The 21,512-nt window shown below is 34.6% G+C and overlaps 1 protein-coding gene across 1 annotated transcript in view; it reads right to left on the reverse strand.

Moving 5' to 3' along the window:
- Positions 1-3,501: 3,501 nt before the first annotated feature.
- The window catches only part of LOC145256432 (sphingosine-1-phosphate phosphatase 2-like), an 81,483-nt gene continuing 63,472 nt past the window's right edge, over positions 3,502-21,512 (reverse strand). The window contains exons 2-3 of the mRNA XM_080115325.1: positions 8,085-8,174; positions 3,502-4,251 (exon numbers count right to left, since the gene is read on the reverse strand). Of these exons, the coding sequence (XP_079971451.1) occupies positions 3,667-4,251; positions 8,085-8,174 (675 nt within the window). The 3' untranslated portion in view covers positions 3,502-3,666. The remainder of the gene's footprint in view (positions 4,252-8,084; positions 8,175-21,512) is intronic.

The following is a 21,512-nucleotide window of genomic DNA, read 5'->3' on the forward strand; positions in this document are numbered from 1 at the left end:
TTTTTATGACAGCACGTTGAAGGTAGACATCTTTGAATTTTTTAAATTTTTGTTTGGATTTTTAGAACACACCATGAGGAGATAACTCAATTTTAAGTGCCGACACTCCCTCCCCATCTTTAATACAAGCTTTTCTTCCTAAAATTCGAATCTTTTACTCGGTATCATCAATTTTTTTTCCCCTGTAAAAAAAAAAAAAAAAAAAAAAAAAATCTACTTGATGAAATTAAGTGAAATTTTTTTCCAGAGAACTTCATTCCATAATGGATACGTACAATATAAACTTATTTTTGTTGATATTTTCATCTTTTAAAACTGCTGTACTCATATTGGCTGTTGTTCACATTTCAGATGCATTTTTTTCTATTCAAATTATCAACAACTTCGAAAGTAGAATGTACTTGTGTAGTATAGTACACCAATGTCTTTGTCCCTCATATTTGAACACTGCTAGAAACGATGCCCAAATGGGCCCCAAGCGCACTATTTTGGCCATGAAATAGAAACTGGGAATGAGCATGGTTTGTTTCTGGCACCACCTTACTCATACTAGTCTTTACAGACAATGGATCTTCCACAATAAATAACTAAATAATAAAAATTGAAAGAGTAAATAAAAAAATTACAAAGAATTTTGATTATTAATCAGTCAAAAACTTTCCATAAAAAAAATGTACAAATTTCATGAAATTGTTTAAAAGAAAAAGCTCTGTTTGATGAATGTTCAAGACTTGAGAACCTCCACAAGTACTGGAATTCCTTAGTTCATTATTCTGCACAAATACCAAAATATGGGAAGGTAGAATGAGAACATCTGAATGACTAAGGTATGTTGTTGATTAAATGGACCATTCTCTTGAGAGAAAGCGAAAATAAAAACTAATTTCATAAAGAAACAAGTCTGATTACAGCAACTGGGGCGAACAAATAAACTGAATCACAAAACAACCGTGTCTAACTGCCTTTATAGGGTGACAAGTAAATAAGATCTCTTTATATTCAGCTTAACATCTAGTTTACATGTTGTTGAATGTTTTGGACAATAACAGAGGGAAAAAAGAGAAATGATAATAGTGTGCGATTTGCATCTATCTTCAGTGATCATTTTTTCTTTTCACATTCAATAGGGTTTGTTTTGCCAAAGATATCAACCCCCTTTGCAGTCATTAATTACTGATACACAATGTCTATTCATCATCATATTCATCGTCGTCATATTCAGTTTAACATGTTGGCATGTGTTGGACGGTTTTAAGAAATTGACTTCTAACCCTATCTCTAACCAGATCTTGATTAATCCCTTTCCCTCAAGTCTATTTTTATCACTTCTTCCAATGTTTTCCTTCACCATTCCTTGTAAATTGGACCTATTATTTTTAACTACATCTACTAACCTAAAAACACTCATCCAAAGATCTCGCAGGAATGCAAACTCTACCATAATACTGTACCACCTTTCTTTAAACTGAAACATTTATCTAAGTACTTTGGTTTCAGAATATATTTGGTTATGGGAGAGGGGGTTAATCTCCAAAATCCTTGTAAGAGGTTGTGTTATATCTTCATTTCTCTGGACATCCAGCACAAAGACCCTGTGATATTATTTTATTGAATTGTTTTTAATTGCATTTTCACCCAAAACAAAGCACAGTAGCACTTTGATTTTTATTATTTGGTATGTAAATCGTATAAAAACGTTAAATTAATCTCAAAGGAATTTTTTTTGTTTTTGTTTTTCAGTGTTGCATCGATTATGTTAGAAAATTCACATTTCTTCCAGTTGCATGTTCACTTAACTTTTACAGAGTATGATACCACTGATTTCTGATTGGTTCAGCTAGGTCACATGTTAGAATGAAGTTGTTACATATTTCTGCTTTCCAACTTAAATAACAGTCAGTTTCAAGCCTTTGTTTTTATGCTTAACTTAAAAAAAGAAAAATAGTCAGTAGAAAGTTCCAAGGTTTTCATGCTGCGACAACCTTTCTGGGGAAATTATCAAAAGGATAAAGGATATTGTAAATTTTTGCGGTGATCACTTTTGTTTTCTTTTTTTTTTTTTACATTGACACTTAAAAAGGAAAAGGTTAAGCTTCTCAAGTCGGCTTCTGTGAGATGGTTTCTGTAATGCCTTCACCATTTGAGTATTTATTTAACTCTTTTCCAGGAGATGAGACACAAGGTCAAGTGTGTATTAGGTGAAAATGTTTCTATGGAATGAACTGGATTTTAACCTAATACACCTAGGTTTTCAGTCTGTATCATTAAACTCTTAGTCACTGTCATCCTTACACCATTATTCGACTCTTTCTAAATGCCGGATATCACATATGGAGCAGAGACTTTAAAACTATACTTTGACGAGGGAGATAAAGTGAGAAAAATAATTCATGAGTGAGTTTGCAGAAGGAGTGTCGAATGAATAAAAGGAATCTCTTTGCTTTATTGTTACCTGAATGCAATGACTTTAAGGACAAGTCAACCAGAAAGCCATTGTCATCTGTCTTAAAGAATATTCTCCAGAAGAGAGAAATTAATTGAAAGTGGGTGTGAAATAAAAATCAATAGTCACAAAGGGATTTTGTATCCAGTATCACTGCTTAACACCAAATGCTATTTCAGTGTAACTATGTTAAACCCTAATCCGTGATAATAATTTCCAGGGTGAAATTTGATTTAAAAAAAATTATTATTATTACATATACATACATATGTATATATAATTTTCTTATGCATAAATTTAAAGAAAAAATTCTCTATACATATTTTCAATAAAGAGTTAATCATATATTTATGAAGAAGCTGCTTATAAAAGGAAAGAATTTTGGGATGAAATGGATTTAAGGCAGCTCAGAATGAATAACAACCAAAGTAGATATTTTGTGTTAACACAGATTAAAAACATCTTTTTGACTTCCGGTTTTATGGCTTATGATACAGTGAAAAATCCAACATTAAAAAAAAAAATATTTTTGTAATACAATTCAATATTTTTCTAAATTACATTTTTAATAATTCCATGATACCATCTCTGCACAACATTTTTATGTAAATGTTTTTTTTTTGTTTTTTTAAATATTTCTTTGTTTTGTTTGTTTATACATTTCATTTAAATAAAACTATGCATTTTTAAAATTTTTTTATAAATCAATATTTTGCAAATGAAACTCTTAATTCAATATGTGTGCATAATAAAACGTCTATTTAAATCAAACTGTATTTTTTTCTATAAATTCTGAAGGTTTACAAAACAAAACGGTTTACAAACGAAACTCTTTTTTAATTAAAAATATGTGTATAACCAAATGTTCATTTAAATAAATCTATGTTTTTATTTAAACTGTTAGCAAAACATTTTGTAAAAAATGCTCCATTTTTTTTAAAACTGCCATATTGTTTTCTTCATAATTCAACTTAAAAAGTTGAAAAAAAAAAAAAAAAAACCTCCCAAAAAACAGTGCTATGGCAAAATATATCCTTTTGTCTGTTGCCCATTATAGGTTGCCTCAAATCTATTTGATTCACATTTTGTATTTTTTTTTGCATTTGTACCCAGAGCAATACTCTTCCAAGAATATTTGTAGGTGGTGTAAGGCAGCTTTTTAGAGTGGGGATTAGGTGATCAATAAAAGCAGCAAAAAGGAGGTTGTTGACAAAAAAAAAAAATCATTCATTAGCAGGAATTAAAAGTTCAGAGTAATATTCCGGTCGATCTATTGAGAGAAATTTGAAAATGAGAGGAATAGTAAAAGTGACGTTGATAGCTACAAAAAGGAAAGGAATGAAGCTATCCGTTAGTTCATATACTTGCATCCTTTTTATTTTCGGATCACGTAAGTCCATCTGGAGCAAGTAGCTTGTAATACGCCGGACGATTGGCCGGAGTAGTTCACCCGTGAGGAGCATAAGAGGTACGCCGATTAGAATTCGAATAAAACTAAGGATGATGCTTGTCAATGTTGGTAAGCTGATTTGGTACGGTGGTGGTGGACTTTCAGCTGCAAGTCCATATTGGTAACTAAGCCATGATCCGACAGAAATGCCTGCAGCAACAGCGACAAGGAGAGTGGTATCCCGACGTGCAGTGTTCCATTTGTCAACTGGAGGGTAGCAGACACACATGACGAATGGGATTCCAATGGTGAAGATTGGTGCCAACGGATGTGTCACCGAAAATTGGTCAAAGTCATGTAGAAAGGGAAATAACAGTGGAATAAGGATACACACGTAAAGAATTCCAACAATCACATCCTGTAAATGAAAGAGAAAAAGAAAATCATTGAGTTTTGCAGGAGGGGACGATGGGAAAATAAAATATTTATACAAAAAATTAATTTTAAATAATGATATGTTCATATCAAATTATCACTTTTTACACACACATTTAAAATTAAATTTTAGATTAAAAAAATGAGATCGTCCATTCAGCAAAGCTGGTGATTGGTGATAAATCTGAGTGTTATGAAACCCACGTTATGAACTCTTTCATCTATTATATAAATCTCACCTGTCTGTTAGTGTGTGTGTGAGTGTATGTATGTTTGTATGTCTGCCTAAAACTTTTGACAGAGGCGACAAATTTTCATGAGATCAGTATCATTTTGAAGCTTGACCCTTCAGATGATCAAATATAAAAAAATTGGCTAAAAACATCAATTCCTTCATCCTTAACTAGGCACTTTTCTACAGGGAGGGATCGTTTTTCGCCTATATTTTCGAAAGTCATCCCCTCTTTTCGATTGACTAGCCTTAATTTAAACATTCTTCACTTCCGATTTGGCGATGGGTGCGACAGCAAAGACGTCACATTTTTTTTTTCACATTCTTTTCCTCCTTCACGGTATGGGTTCGAGCCTGCCTGCCTACTTCCACTTTCTTTTTTTTGCTCAACCAACACCCTTACCCACACCTCCACTTTCTTTTCCGCCTTCGTGCCACTGGGTTTTTTTTTTTATTTGCTCAACACACACCTACAAACACCCGGGCAACGCCTGGGCACCCAGGCTAGTTTACTATAAAGACCATGAGAATATGACTCTTGATGTTAAGAATACTTTGTAATAAGACTATTATTATTATGCTATATTTGTCTTTTCCTTTAGGGTGTCTAAAAAAAAAAAAGAAAAGAAACGTACTGTAATGAGATGATTAGTATGTTTTGAATCCTTGATACACATTATCAGCATTGTCTGGACAATAATGGTCATCAATTTGAACATTTGCGAATATGATTCTTAGATTACATTTGTTTTTTGTTCTGTATTCAAAGCTATTCCATTACATTCTACATTCATGAATAAAAGTTTTATTGTTAGTCAAAGTATGAGTACATTTTTTGAGACACCCTGTATTTTGGTTCCATTAAATATCAACTCGTTTCTTTATTCTATACCTTTATATGATTTGGGAACGCGGGTCGCATCTAGATTTATTTACGTCGACTTTTACAAAATTCTTGCTATTTCAGCCCGTCTTGTGTTCGTTCAGCTTTTTTGTATAAAACCGAAACTAATTCAAAGCTAAGAATTGTTCCTGGCAATCGCACCGTAGAAATCAACCAGTAGAAATCAGCTTTGATCAATGTGGGCCAAACTCCTTATATCAGACAATTGCTATTCAATCTGGATAATCCCCTTTTATTGGGGAGCTGATCCCCCCCCCCCCAACATCTTGGGGAAACAACCAGCCAAAGTTGGGTAAACAAACCCAAAAGCTGTCCCCGCAATAAAAGTTAACTCCGCTACTTCTACATTAATGAGGTCAAATAGAAATAGCAGAGTTAACTTTTATTGCGGGCACGTGTCAATTCTGATTTTAATACTTAAATAAATTCAAACGTGTTTCAGTTGCTCTTTGTTGGCCGAGCGGGTAACGTGTCAGGTTTTTTGCACACTTTCTTTTCCACCTTCGCCTCAAGGTTTCAGGTTCAATCCTAACTACTTACCAAAACTATTTTTTTAAGCCCCCCCCCCAACACAAACACCTGGGCAACGATTCTTTTTACAGAAGTTTTAACATTGTTTTTTTTTTTTATATATATAATTAAACAGGGTTCTTACTTCGCTTATTCTTTTGTTTTGATCCCCCACTCCCACCCAACACGCACACCTCTAAACACCCAGGCAACGCCGGATACTCCCGCTAGTCTATAATATAAATCTCACCTGTATTTTTAAATGTATGTTTGTATGTCTGCCTAAAACTTTCGACGGAGGCGACGGATATACACAAGATCAGTATCTTTTTGAAGCTCAACCCTTTGGACGACAAACATCAAAAAATTGGTTAAAAAAATTAATTCTTTCACCCTCAAATGGGTACTTTTCTAAAGGGATGGGTCGCTTTTTTCGCTGATATTTTCGAAGGTCATCCCCTCTTTTCGATTGACTAGGCTTAATTTAAACCTTTGTCACTTCCGGTTTGGCGATAAATACAACAGCAAAGACGTCATGTTTTTTTTTCACATTCTTTTTTCCTTCATGGTACGGATTCGAGCCTGCCTGCCTACTACCACTTTTCTTTTTTTGCTCAACACACACCTCCGGGCAATGCCGGGCACCCAGGCTAGTCTCTTATATGGTGAGGAACGTCATTTACATACAGTTTGGAGACTCACCACTTTTTGCACGATCCTCATCTTCCAATCACTAATACATCTGTTCAGTTAAGCGTCAATCAGCATTATATTTTTTTATAAATCCCATGCTAGCATTCGGTGGGCAGCAGAAGAGCTTCATCAATGTCCTCCACTCAGATATTGTATGAGTACATTGTAGTAGCCAGCGCACTTGAACTACAAACACTATAAAGCATTGCACTAATAAACTGCACCTTAGAAAATGCACAGTTTCCTAATAGCAATCATTTGGGTTGGTAAATCACTGTCCTATTTGAGGGTTCCCAAAGTGCGGAAATGTATCTAATTTGTTTAGCTGCACTCCCTTTTCTTCTCTTCACCTTTTCATTTACAGACGTGATGTTGCTAGTCTCATTCTTTTACAGAAATAATATTATGGCATGTGGTCTTTAGAATTGTTTAATCTATTCCCTGCTTCCAACTCGTTTGACTCATTAGACTGGAGGTCTCCATCAATTCATTGTTTTAATACCTCATTCTAATACAACCCCTGATTCCAGTAGCTTCTTTCCAAGAATTACAAGGTTGTGGAACTCTCTTCCTGCTCACTGTTTTCCTTCCACTTACAGCCTTAATCTTTTCAAGGCTAAGGTCAATAGGTATCTCCTGTCTTTGCAATAATTATATTTCATTCTTGTTAGCTCCTTATATCAAGTGGCTTCATGCCATGTCTGGAGCAATTTCCATAAAAAAAAAATCAGAAACAAGTGAAGCGTGCATGGTACCCCATGAGTACACAGTGAACGAAGCATAAAAAAATAACTAAGTCCATCATTTGACCCACACCCATTTAGCCTCCAAAAGTCCCCAAGGCCTTAACATATTTTAAATTTGAGTTCAGCACCATACAAAACTGCTAAATAGACATACACAGAAAATTTTGGACAAATATGGTAAAATAGTCCCCAAAATGGAGTGTTTTTATTAGCCTTAAAAGAGCCCCTGGGGCACACCCAAGAGTTATTGTGAAGTATAGATAAACAAAATTATGTAGAAATCAGTTAGTTTACAACTTTTCAGAAAGTTTTATAAAAATCCAAAGCATCAATTGTTTTTAATATGCACAAAAGTGTCAATTTTAGCCATTTTAACCAGAAAGGCACCCCTAGGGTAGCAACCAGAGTTTTGCCGGAAAATCCGTTCTGTTACTTTTTTACTCATATCATGTTTAATGTTCGGACAAAATTTTTAAAAATCCCAAGGCGTAGTTATTGAAAAAAGTGCAGACAGACGAACAGACAAGGGTGAATTTACAGGTCCACCCTCTTTTTGTCGGGGGACCAAAAATCATGCAATAATAGTAAATATTCAACCTAGAATCAAACAGAAACAAAACATGTAATCATTAGAATGAAGAAAAAAAAAACTTATAACTATTTTTGTTTCAAGTCTTGATCTCTTCAATTAGTTTAAAAATGAAAATAAAAACGAACTAACTTTTACTTACCAAAACTGAATGCATTCCTAGATAGATACGACTGAGAGAGACCAAAACTAACCAAAGCAGAGCTAGAAAGAAACCAACCATGAAAGGAAACTGAAAAGAAAAGAGAAAAGATATTAATTGATAGGAAAGAAATATCAATTCATAAGACAACTGCTGTTAAATTTGACTTAGGCAACACTGAAACAAGTGTAAACATGTGCATTGCTGCATGTTTAGTGGAGGTGCATATTACAACGGCAGACTTGCAATAAGAAAATATTTAGCTAAGAGAAGAGAGATCACTCAAGAAATTGTCATTTGATCTCCCTCTCTCTTTATATATATATATATATATATATATATATATATATATATATATATATATACACTAGTTGGCCGCCGGGCATTTCCTCGTTGTACAATATGCTAAAACATGATATTTTAATTTATATAGATTGTGTACGTATTATGATAGAATCAATCCTCTATTGATTATCATATATTACAAGGAATAATTTGCTCGGTGGACTAATTCGAAAATAAATAAATAAATAATAATTATAATATCAAATTCCGTCTGTGTTTATTTACAATATCATGTCGGCTGATATTTGGGCTTGACGATGAATGCCCTGGAAAAGTCATTTCTGATTAATGCTTAGTTTTAAAATAGGGAAACGAAAAAATGATTTGCGGCGATTTTAAATGGCACTTCTTTTATCGTGAATTGAACTCATTAATAAGAAAAAACAAAACATTGTTACTTGTTTTAAACTTGAACTATGGTTTTTATTTGGAAGGAAAATTCCTTTGTTACAGCAATGACTGAGACCACATTGATGGACACTAAGGTCATTGTCTAAATCAAGCACTGAATTAAGATGATGATTGTATGTCCACTCCAGATAATACACTCTGGTCAGTCAATTTTTATACCCAGTGAGTAAACAATCCATAATTCTCAAGTTGTTTTGCTGTGTGCCCTACTCTAAATAACAGGATATCTTTCTGTATATTTTAGCAAAATGAGCAGAGAGGGTACATCTCTTGGTTTGAGAGACAGACGAGTTTTTAGGCTTTAAACTGATGAACCGTTTGAATTCAGTTGAAAGATATATTGCCCTGATTGCAAGTCTGCCATTTGTTAAAGAAACCAAATGTCATTTTAAACATCTCAAAATCAAACTTACTTGTTTTAAAACTTGAGCTGTGATTTTGTTTGAAATTAAAAAGTCGTTTATTACAACATTGGTTGAGATTGTAGTAAGTCGATATGTACATATTGACATACAAAATCAAAATGCATAAATGCATTTGTGTCATCTGTGCATTCATTATCCTGAATAAAAACAAATAAATTATATTTTGGACCAATCAGAAAACTTTCTGAATTTATTTGAAATGACCTTTCTAGGAGCTATCTAAACTCTTTAAGAGCTAGAATTTTCTTCAATAAACCAGTGGAACCCAGTTGACCCGAATTTGTGGATTAGTATCACTGGGCGCCCTACTGTGAGTGCCCATCTGTCTCCACTCACACACACAAATATTAACGTACTCACAGACGCGCACACAAACAACTCATCAACGTTATCGCCTCTCAGTCTGTTAAACCTTATTCATTGAAATATTCCAAAATCTTATCACTGAAATATCTTGCATAAAAACAAAAGACCACTGACTCCAGAACAACTTTCACTGAATGAATATGATTTTCATAACTCCTGAAACTCACGGCTCTTGATTAATTTATACCGTTATGCAGATCATTTATGAAATATCAAAAAAAATAAATAAATAAAAGACCCAATATTAAACCCTAACACTAGAAAGTATGTACGCCTTCCTCAAAACCTACTTCCACAACAGCAACCAAGAGCAGGTCACTTCAAACAGACTTTGCTTTAGGGGAGATAACCCAACTGCCTTAGCTCAGAGATTAACATATACTATTAATAAAATTCTAAATGTTTATTTATTTATTTATGTGTGAGTGTATATATACCAATAAAACTTTCGAACAGATGCACTGAACTGAAAAATTCTTGTTTTTCCCTGAAAGGTGTGAGTCCCTAAATTGTCCTTATCTATATATGGTTCATAATGAACAACGCTGAGTCACACAAAAAGCCCGAAATAAGGGGTTTTGGGCCGTTTTGTGCAATTGTCAAAAAAGTTACCTGCCCATGTCAACGGAATTTAGCACTGTCTGTATACAGTTGCGGTAACATCTTTCGGCATACGGATAGGACTTGTGACGCAATGGATGACGCATCTGACTACAGATCAGAAGATTCCAGGTTCAAATCCTGACAAGTTCGTAATAATTTTAACCATCATTTTATCCAACGTTTACTCAGTATCCTTACTCTTAGTTAGGGTATTTTTTTTTTTTCAGTGATTTTGTTTTGTGCATATGGGAATTCCCGTTACTCCGAGTTCACAGAGTAAGCGTTGATGTAAGATGATGTTGAGTGTACTTGATTTTGTGTTTGACTTGGTGTTGTGTGTGTTGATGCGGCGCACAATAATTGTTATTAATTTTGCCTTTCATAGTTCTGTTAGAAACTTTTACAATATTTACTATTTTGTTAGAAATACAAACGTTTTCCATTTTCAGAAGTAAATGATGACAAGGCGTTTTACTAAAATCCAAAATACATGTAGCAACTTATGCCAGTTTTCACACATGCACTGTTATGTTCAAACTTCTGCAATGGTATTGCCGATAAAACACTTCTGTGCATTTGTATCTTTCGTTATTTTCTGTCCAGAATGAGTTTCTGAACAGATGCTGTGGCAACCTGGTGCCAAAAACGTCCTCTCATTCCTTGCCATTCTTTTTCCATAGTTGAAGCCTGTCTGCCGAACCAACTTGCCTTAAAATCTTGTTTCTGTATTAAGTTGACTTTTTTATGAAGATATTGGTATTTGTATATGGAACTCTACTTTTTTCATTTCAAATCAGCTTAATCAGAGGAGTACAGACACCAACGCTTCTACAAAATGGCTATCTGTACCTAGCATCTCATAGCACCAACCATTTTACATATGTACGATATCCTCTCCATCAAATATTCATTTATTACATAAACACTTTACAAAAAATATTTGATAATGTTGACTTTTCGTATACTGAACCATGTTTGATTACGTTTTATATCATTCTGTAAAAGTTAATATTTCCATATTATATTTATCTTTGTCTGCATGTGTGCCGTTTCACTTTTTCTTGGAAATTACTGAGCCGATCTAGCTGAAATTTTGTATGACCCTTACTCAAGGTGCAGCAAACTAAGTATTATGGTATCCAGTTGATGCACAGTTAGGAATAATAGGGATTAGTCACCGTAATAATACTTTATGTTCTACTTTTTTTTTTAAACTACTGGGCCGATCTGGCAGAAATTTTGTATGGACCTTTGTTATGATATGGTGCAACAAACTAAGCATTATGGTATCCGTTTGATACAGATTAGAGATTAATAGAGGCTATTCATCATAATAGTCTAGCTATAACAACAACTATCAACAGTCCCCCCCCCCACTTATTACCTATGCCGAAATTTAAACACAGATTTCATGAACAAAGCTTCTTTCCTAGAACTGCTCGCCTGTGGAACTTTGTCCTGCTAGCCTACTTTCCAGCTGACTACAACATGGTCGTCTTCAAGTCCAATGTGAACAAGTTTTTATTTCGCCGTCCCTTAAATAATCAAGTTATATCCGATTTTCACCCCCCGTTGGTGTCCCGATGACTACGGTACACTCATTAACCTTTATCCTTGAGTGACCTTCGAGACTTGATAAGTGATGACGCCATAGTTTAAAAGTTTGGCATAAAGCATTCATTCTAAGTCAATTTTTGTCCGTTTTTAACAGGCTGAAGAGTATATTTTGATTTTTAAGATTTGTAACTTGAAAATGGAGGTAAAGCTCAATAGACTACATTACATAGAGTACTTGCATAAGTATATTTGATTTTGACCTAAGGATGTATAGAAATATACAGTGTAATGTTGGCGCTGGGGTTTGTGTTTATGCCAGACAACTTTGATCTATAACTTGGAAATTATAGAAATATATTTAAAATAAATATAGAGAGATTCGTAGTGAAAAAGTCGGCCTCAGCAGAAGTGTCTTAAAATCTCTCCATTTATTAATTCTGCACACAATTTATCTTTCTTTTAATAATAATATCTTTTGAACTCACTCTTTTTTCTTGTACCCATTTGTGAATTATTTCACGGAATTCTGCGTTTTCGATGACATCGAAATATCTTCCAGTAACGCGATTCCTTTGGATTTTTACTTCTGGATATCAAACTTTTACCAACATTTTTTGGATTTTACCATTATTGGATATTATACTCTTCACCTGATCATCCATTCACATGAAATCATTTTTCTTTTTTTCCCCTATTCCCTCTGCTCCACTATTTTTTTAACTTTTACCAAGTAAACTCTATGGCTTACTTGTAGTTTCAGTAAATACTTTGCAAGCAAAATCTGATTCTGCATTTTGCTAATTCCTATCCTCTGATGAGAAGGAAAGTATTTCTTTTGAAACTCTGCGGATTAAGGACAATCCACATAATTTGTGTTTCCTTTTTGAAAATTAAAGTGTTTTTAACATGTTTTATTAATTCTTTGTTCTTATATATATATATATATATATATTAATAAAATAATCATTACATACCTACATACACTAGTGTTTCATCCTTTTGGGAATCATTTTTAAATGTTGAGACGTCTGTCCAAAGTGATCTAACATATATATATATATATATATGAGTCAGAGATGGCTTCATTGCCGGTATCAAATCTCTCGGCCCATGTTAATTGTGACACCCTGCACTGATGATTCCTGAAAGGATGAAACACTAGTGTCTGTAGGTATTTAATAATTATTATAGTAAATAATTATGTCAGCTGCTTTAAGAAACTCATTTCTTATTGTTGAGCACTTTACAGTCGAATTAAATTCGGTCAATTTAGCTTGCATACGCAGATCATGATATTATAATGATTAGATCACTCTGACAGACGTTAAAAATATTAGATCACTCTGACAGACGTTAAAAACATTAAAAAAAAAAAACATTTTTAAATTTCAACAATATTTTTCACGGTTAACGGTGGCCGAATGGATTTGGTCCTTGCTAATGGAGTCAGAGATAGCTTCCTTGCCGGGTTCGAATCTCTCAACTGGTGTTAATCGTGACATCCTGCACTGATAATTCCCGAAAGCATGAAACTAGTGTTTGTAGGTATTTAATAATTATATATATATATATATATATATATATATATATATATATATATATATATATATAGTGTTACATACGGGCTGGAGCAATATTTAAATATAACAATAAAATGCAAACCCAGGGGTATGGATGGGCATCTATGGATAGCAAACGCTTATCACAGGCAGACAAATCTTTTGCATTGGGGGTATGTTCATGGGTCCCAGATTGGGTTCAAGTTTCCTGATAATGATTCTATACAAAAAAGGTTTGAAACAAATAAAACAATTATTTTCTGTGAGACAGGCGGATACAAAATAAACACAAAAATCGTACACAATAAGATTTGTAAGAGATAACGAAACAAACACTTTCAAATAATATAAAACTAAATTTATTAATGATAAGGGGAAAGAAAGATTTAACAAAAACAAATATATTCAAAGTTAATGGGATTGGGGAATATTTTTAACATACTAACTGAAAGAGAATCCTATAACAGAAAGACCAAAGGTAAACGGCAGCAACTAGTCCACACAAGAAAAAGTCCAATCTCCAGCTCGACAGAGAAAGAAAGTAAAATTTGTTTTTTTTTTCACTTGCAGTTCAATTCTTTTCTTTTAAACATGCCTGTCGGCATCCGTTTTGGGTTATCCAAAATAGTTTGATCGAGGGATTAATTCAGATATCTTTTTTTTTTTCTGTCTTTGCCAACTTCGGAAATGTGACATCGCTTTGGTTGTCCAGAACACATTTTACATGTTCAAACTTTTTTTTCACAACTCCTCGCACGAGGGAATTATTATATTTCCTTTCTTTTTTTTCGCCCCTCGATTCTAAAAATAGAATTGACGAAATCATGTTCTGATTCCTTATTCTGCTTCTTGGCACGGCGCGGTCACTACGTGCGTTGACCAAAGACGACCTGTCGCTTGCCTTCATATTGGAGGAGGTGGGAGGTGTTTGATGCTGACGTTGGTCGAACGTTTTTCAACCCCCTCGTTCTGTTTCTCTTCTCTCTCCTTCTCTCTTCCTTTCTCTCTCTCTCCGTGGGTGATGAAATCCGTAGTGGGTTTTTTCCTCTGCTTCCGAGATCGGATCGCGGTGCAGTAACTGTTCCACCGTCATATGTCACTCTGTCCTCGGCCAAGGAAAGAGAATCTCTCCAGACTGATTTTAATATTAGGTTTTGGGTGGATTCTCGTTCAGTCAGAACATGCCAATCAAATATCTACTATATACTACCAACAGAATACTAAAACAATACTTGGTGTCGAGGTGGCTGTTTGTGACAACAGGAGATCATGGTTTTGAGCAGGGGTACACATTAATTCATGGAAAACCCTGGATATGCACCGAGGAAAAGGTGGATGGGTAAGATCTATAAATTTATTGGAAAAATTATAAACAGTAAGAAGGGGTTAAGAAAGTGGCAGAAAGAGAAAGACTGGAGATTAAAGAGAAAAAAAGAGAAAAGAAAAGATAGGAAAAGGGAGATGGAGATGGAGAGGAAGACAATGAAAGTGAAATAGAAAAAGAAAAAGATATATTTTTTTATTATGGATTACATCATTTTAATGCCACATCTGCCGAATTATGACTAAGACCAAAGTGTGAACAAATTTTGGGTTATCATAAATAGAACAACCTTTAGTGTAAATGTAGTATAAGATGATTCTAGTTAAGAGTAAATATTTATTTGCTTCCCCACGTAGCAAATTAGGCACAAGGCCGATTTTTAATGTGGAGATGGAGGGAAGGGGGGTACCAGCTCCCGAGAGGTGGGAAATGGGAGCTGGATTAGAAACTGTTGGTATGAAGGGTTGCCCCTTCAGTGACCAAGTTTAGATATGTGGGGTTGGCCCCACATATGGTCTTTGCTAGTCATAGCTTTGCAGCATCTGTCGGAACAGATACTACACTTTGATCTTGTCGCCCGTGGCCACGGAGGGCCGGGTGATTCTAGTTTAGAGTAGGATAAATGTGGATGATCAACGACCCCCCCCCCCACACACACACACACTTTGATGGCCTTGTGCTTAATTAGTTTGAAATGTAAATTTAAAAAAATATTTTCTGCAAACAAATATTTCAAAATGTAGTATCTCTTTTGGTACTACTTATCTTTTCTGTCCTAGGTCAGTGAAAGAGAAATCCTTCTAGACCGAGACAAATTTTACATTTGCCCCAATAATGTCCTTTTTGGTGGACTAAATTTTCCCCACATTAAACACTGACCTTATGTTTAACCCTGCCCTTCCCCTGTGATGAGACAAGTGAAAAGGGTCTCTTTTGTGCACACCACCCATCATAGATTGAACCCTGCCTGACAATTCCACATTTTGCCATGAGACAAATATGCATTCTTCACAAACAACTATAAAAAAAGAAAAGAAAAAGAAAAAAAAACAAAAAAAAAAAACAAAAAAAACGAAGGCACATTGAATTTGTTTTGCTGTCAATTCCACAATAGCGCTAAATTACTTAACGTTGTCAAGCCGTGACATGTCCAAAGCAGGGAAGAGAATCGTGAAAGTGTAACCTTTGACAGCTGCAGGTGAGCAGCAGTTAAATTAAATGACAGGAAAAGGCGACAAGATCAATCAACAACTTCTTCAACTACGTGTTGACCGAGAGAATTTTACTTTCATTTTCGTTTCACCGATATATCTATATCTATCTATTTATGTAACTCTCTTTCCCTAATATATATATCACTCTCTCCCTCTACATATATAAATATACATATCTCTCTCTCTCTCTCTCCTATATATATATATATATATATATATATATATATATATATATATATAAAATAAAAATTACAATAAGTTTACCAAGGTAATCAAAATGGTAAACTTAAAATATATTATAAATATTAAAGAGTTAATATTTACAAGTAAAGTAATCTCAACCAGATGTAAAAGCTCAATAAAACCGAAAAGGAAATAGAGCTTATAATATGAAGAAATGATTAATAAAACCTGTTAAAAGACATCTTGAAAAAGAGTTAAAAACATATTTAATTTTAAAAAAAGGAAGCACAAGATAAGTGGATAGTCCTTAATTTGCGGAGTTTCGAAGAAATACTCTCCTTCTCATCAGAGGGCAGGAATTAGCAAAATGCAGGATCGGATTTTGTATATAAAAATATTTAATGAAACTACAAGTAAGTCACAGATCTTACTTGGTTAAAAAAAAAAGGGTGAGGTAAGGGGAATAGGAGGTAAAAGAAAAATGATAAAAATATTTCACATGCATGGATAGTCCGGTGAAGGGTAAAAAATCCAAGAATGGTAAAATCCAAAACGGTCGAATTTAAAATTTCCAATCCAATTTTTTTTAACCAAGTAATTGCAAGGTTAAAGTACAGAATAGGTACAAAACACCCTCCCCTCCTCATGTTAAGGATGGCTTTTTAAATAATAACGTTATTATTTCAGCATGGATCACTCTCTGCATGAGTACCCATTTTTCTTTTAATATTCATAAAAAAGTAAAACTTTTTTCAAAATAAATAAATAAATAAATGTTTGTAAATGTGACAAATAATCGTTTAGTTACGGCAACGTCAGTAAATAAAATATGTTACGTGCGGGGTGAGGTGGGAGACTAAGTGAGCGACTATTATTTTTTTCTACTGGTCGCCATGGAACTCAACGCCCAAGGAGTACCAAAATGTAATTTTTTTTTGTCAAATAAATAAATTTCAAGCAATTTTTGCAATAAATATTCGTTAATTTTACGACTCGCCCAAGCATATTATAAACACCCTAACTTCCCCATGTTAAGAACGGCTTTCGAGGTTTATGGAAGGGCGTTTTTTTTTTTAACATGGAGGGGGGTTAGGGTGTTTATAATACGTTGAGGCATGTCGTAAAAATGAAACAGTTTAGAAAAAGTTAAAACAAACTTTTTTTATGTAAACAATGCCGTGAAAATAAACTAAACAATTAAAACGTAATGTTTCATGAGTGAAAAGCCTTAACATAAATAAAATTTAAAAAATTGGTAAGTACATAAATGAATTTAAATTTTTAAAATATGGGATTATTATTATTTTTTTTGTGTGTGTGTGTGTGTGTGTGCTAATGCAGAGAGTGATCCGCGCTATTTTTTAAAATCGTTTTCCACGTTTAATTAAGGTTTTATGATATGTTTTTATCCAATTGTAAGGTTAAAGTACAGAATAGGTACAAAACACCCTCCCTTCCCCATGTTAAGAATGGCTTTTTAAATAATAACATTATTATTTCAGCACGGATCACTCTCTGCATGAGTAAGTTTTTTTTTTTTTTATTTATCGAGTTAACAGAAAATGAAATCTTTCGTCAATTTGTGGCTGTGAAATGAATCGAACCGGAAGTTCAGTTTTACAACAGAACAGATTCGCATTAACGGTTAAAAAAATATATTTATTTTATTTAATATTTTAATAATTCGCGAGGTAAATTTATTTCAATAACATAAAAACATACCTCGACTCTAAAGATGGGTTGTCTGAAAATTTCAAATAAATTGGTAACGTAGAAATAGGGTTTTATTCGTTTAGAACGAACCAACATTTACATTTTTATATATATATAGATATATATATACACACACAGTGTATCACAAAAGCGAGTACACCCCTCACATTTCTTAAAATATTTAAGTATATCTGTTCATGGAACAACACTGAAAAAATGATTTCTTGACACAATGAAAAGTAGTCTGTCTGAACATATATAACAGAGTTAATTTATTTTCCACTCAAAATATAGCCATAAAAACTAAATCCCTAGCAACAAAAGTTGTCAATATTAACATATAACATGTTAACTCTTAATATTTTGTGTGGCCACCATAATTATCCAAAACTGCCTTTACTCTGTTGGGCATGGAATTTACCAAAGCATCACGTGTAGCCATTAGAATACTCTTCCACTTCTCGATTACGACGTCACGAAGCTGGTGGATATTTGAGACTTTACGCACCTCCACCTCTAGGATGCCCCAAAGATGTTTTATTTGGTTCAAGTCTGGAGACATGCTTGGCCAGTCCATCACCTTTACCCTCAGCCTCTTCAATAAAGCAGTGGTTGTCTTGGATGTGTGTTTTGGGTCATTGTCATGCTGGAGAACTGCTCTGTACTCCTCAAATTGGTGTGCATGATTGTCACCCCAGGAGGAAGCCTCTTCTGAAGGCAATACACAAGAAACCTGCAAACAGTTTGCTGAAGACATGTCAACAAAGCCTATAGATTACTAGTACCCTGTCCTATCGTTTGATGAGACAAAATTTAATTTGTTTGGTTATGCATGTGTGGCGGCGACCAGGTAAGGAGTACAAAGTGTGTCATGCCTACAGTCAAGCGTGGTGGTGGGAATCGCATGGTCTGGTGCTGCATGATTGCTGCAGATATTGGAGAGTAACCTTTCATTGAGGGAAACATGAACTCCAACATGTACTGTCAAATACTTCAGCAGAGTATGATCCCCTCCCTCCAGAAATTGGGTCACAGAGCAGTGTTCCAGCGTGTCAATGACCCAAAACACACATCCAAGGCAACTACTGCTTTACTGAAGAGGCTGAGAGTAAAGATGATGAACTGGCCAAGCATGTCTCCAGACTCAAACCCAATAGAACATCTTTGAGGCATCCTTAAGCAGAAGGTGGAGGTGCGCAAAGTCTCAAATATCTGCCAGCTCCGCGACGTCGTAATTGAAGAATGGAAGAGCATTCCAGTGGCTGCATGTGAAGCTCTGGTAAACTCCATGCCTAAGAGAGTAAAGGCAGTTTTGGATAATGTTGGTGGCCACACAAAATATTAAGAGTTGACATATTGTATGTTAATAATGACAACTTTTAGTAAGGGGTGTATTCACTTTTGTTGCTAGAGATTTAGCTTTTTATGGACATATTTTGAGGGGAAAATAAATTAACTCTGTTATATATGCTGCAGACTGACTACTTTTAATTTTGGCTTTTCAGTGTTGTCCCATGAAGAGATATAGTTAATTAAATATTTGAAGAAATGTGATACACTGTATATATATATATATATATATATATATATATATCTTCTTCTTCTTGCTCGTCCGTCGAAATCGACGATGACCAAGGTATCAATTAATTCGGCGTCAGGGGTTTGTGGGTCCTGAGATGGCTGATGAGGCCAATCCATGCTCGGCAGACTCTTCCACACTCTGGACACGTGAAGGCGGTATCGGCAGGCTGTGAACCGGCAGCTCTCTCCTTCCTCCTCTTGCGCTTCTGCTGGTCATGTGTCATGCGTTGATTCTCTGCCTTGTCGGCTCCTAGGCTGATGACGCAACGCCAGGCCGAACGTTTAGCAGCGCGACTCTCCCAAGACTGGGGGCTGATGTCAAAGTCTTTAAGGGACGTTCTCAGACAGTCTTTATATCGTTTCTTTTGGACCCCTGCATTCCGCTTTTCCTGGCTGAGTTCCCCATAGAAAAGTTGTTTGGGGATTCGGCTGTCGTGCATGCGATAGACATGGCCTGCCCACTGGAGCTGGGTTTTGCAGATTATGGTGGTGATGGTATGGAGCCCCGCGCGCTTCAAGACTTCTGTGTCAGGAATTCTGTCTTGCCAGCGGATGTTGAGAAGATTACGGAGGCATCTGAGGTGGAAGCCATTCAACTGTTTTTCATGTCTTTTATATGGCGTCCAAGTTTCGCAGGCGTAGAGTAGGGTTGTCAGGACGACCGCTCGGTATACTTTCAGTTTGGTTGCGAGTGTAATGCCTCTCCTCTTCCACACATTGTCTCTAAGTCTTCCAAATGCACTGCTCGCTGTGGAGATCCTATGGTTAACCTCAATGTCAATGTTGGCGGTGCGGGAGAGGGTGCTGCCAAGGTAGGTGAATTGCTCCACAGCATGGATCTTCTGTCCTTTGACAGTGATGCCGGGTTTATGGTATGCATCTCCTGGGGCGGGTTGGTACATAACTTCTGTCTTCTTTGTACTGATGGTGAGACCAAAGTTGTCACAACTGGTGGAAAATCCGTCCATTTGACGTTGCATCTCTATCTCATTTGGGGCATTAAGGGCACAGTCATCGGCAAAGAGAAGGTCTCTGATGATGGTTTCCCTCACTTTCGTGACTGCCTGCATTCGCCTGATGCATATATATATATACACACACACACACACACACACACACACACACACACACACACACATATACACACAGACCTCAATTTCTCTCCGTCTCTCTCTCTCTCTCTCTGCACACACACACACACACACACACACACACACACACACACACACACACACACACACACACACCGCTTTGAAAATGATATACGAACAAACCCTAGGGGTCCTTTTTATCAGCAAACTTATCAGAAGTTAATCATCGGATATCAAAAGATACAAAAAGACGAATTAAATTGTCAAACAAGAGCAAATACTCGGAGATATACGAAAACTAAAAAGGAAGAAAAGGCGAATGGGAATCTTGAAAATCTAGCTTGTGCCAATGCCTATAAAATGGATTGTTCAAAATATTTCTCCGTCCTGATTCAAAATCATTTTAAAATTTTGGAGTCAGTCTCAAATCTCTCATGCAAGCCATCGCTTTTCCAACAGAAATAATTTGTTAAATCATTAGATATCTTTTAATCTTTCTCATACCCCCTTCATATCAATTGTACATATATTTTGTATTATTGTACATATATTTTGTATTATTGTACATATATTTTCTATTATTGTACATATATTTTCTATTATTGTACATATATTTTCTATTATTGTATATATATTTTCTATTATTGTACATATATTTTGTATTATTGTATATATATTTTGTATTATTGTATATATATTTTGTATTATTTTATATATATTTTGTATTATTGTACATATATTTTGTATTATTGTGCATATATTTTGTATTATTGCGCATATATTTTGTATTATTGTATATATATTTTGTATTATTTTATATATATTTTGTATTATTGTACATATATTTTGTATTATTGTATATATATTTTGTATTATTGTACATATATTTTGTATTATTGTATATATATTTTGTATTATTGTACATATATTTTGTATTATTGTACATATATTTTGTATTATTGTACATATATTTTGTATTATTGTACATATATTTTGTATTATTGTACATATATTTTGTATTATTGTACATATATTTTGTATTATTGTATATATATT

This window comes from Euprymna scolopes, chromosome 32 (genome assembly GCF_053919585.1).
Source record: "Euprymna scolopes isolate OS-2025 chromosome 32, ASM5391958v1, whole genome shotgun sequence".
Taxonomy (NCBI): domain Eukaryota; kingdom Metazoa; phylum Mollusca; class Cephalopoda; order Sepiida; family Sepiolidae; genus Euprymna; species Euprymna scolopes.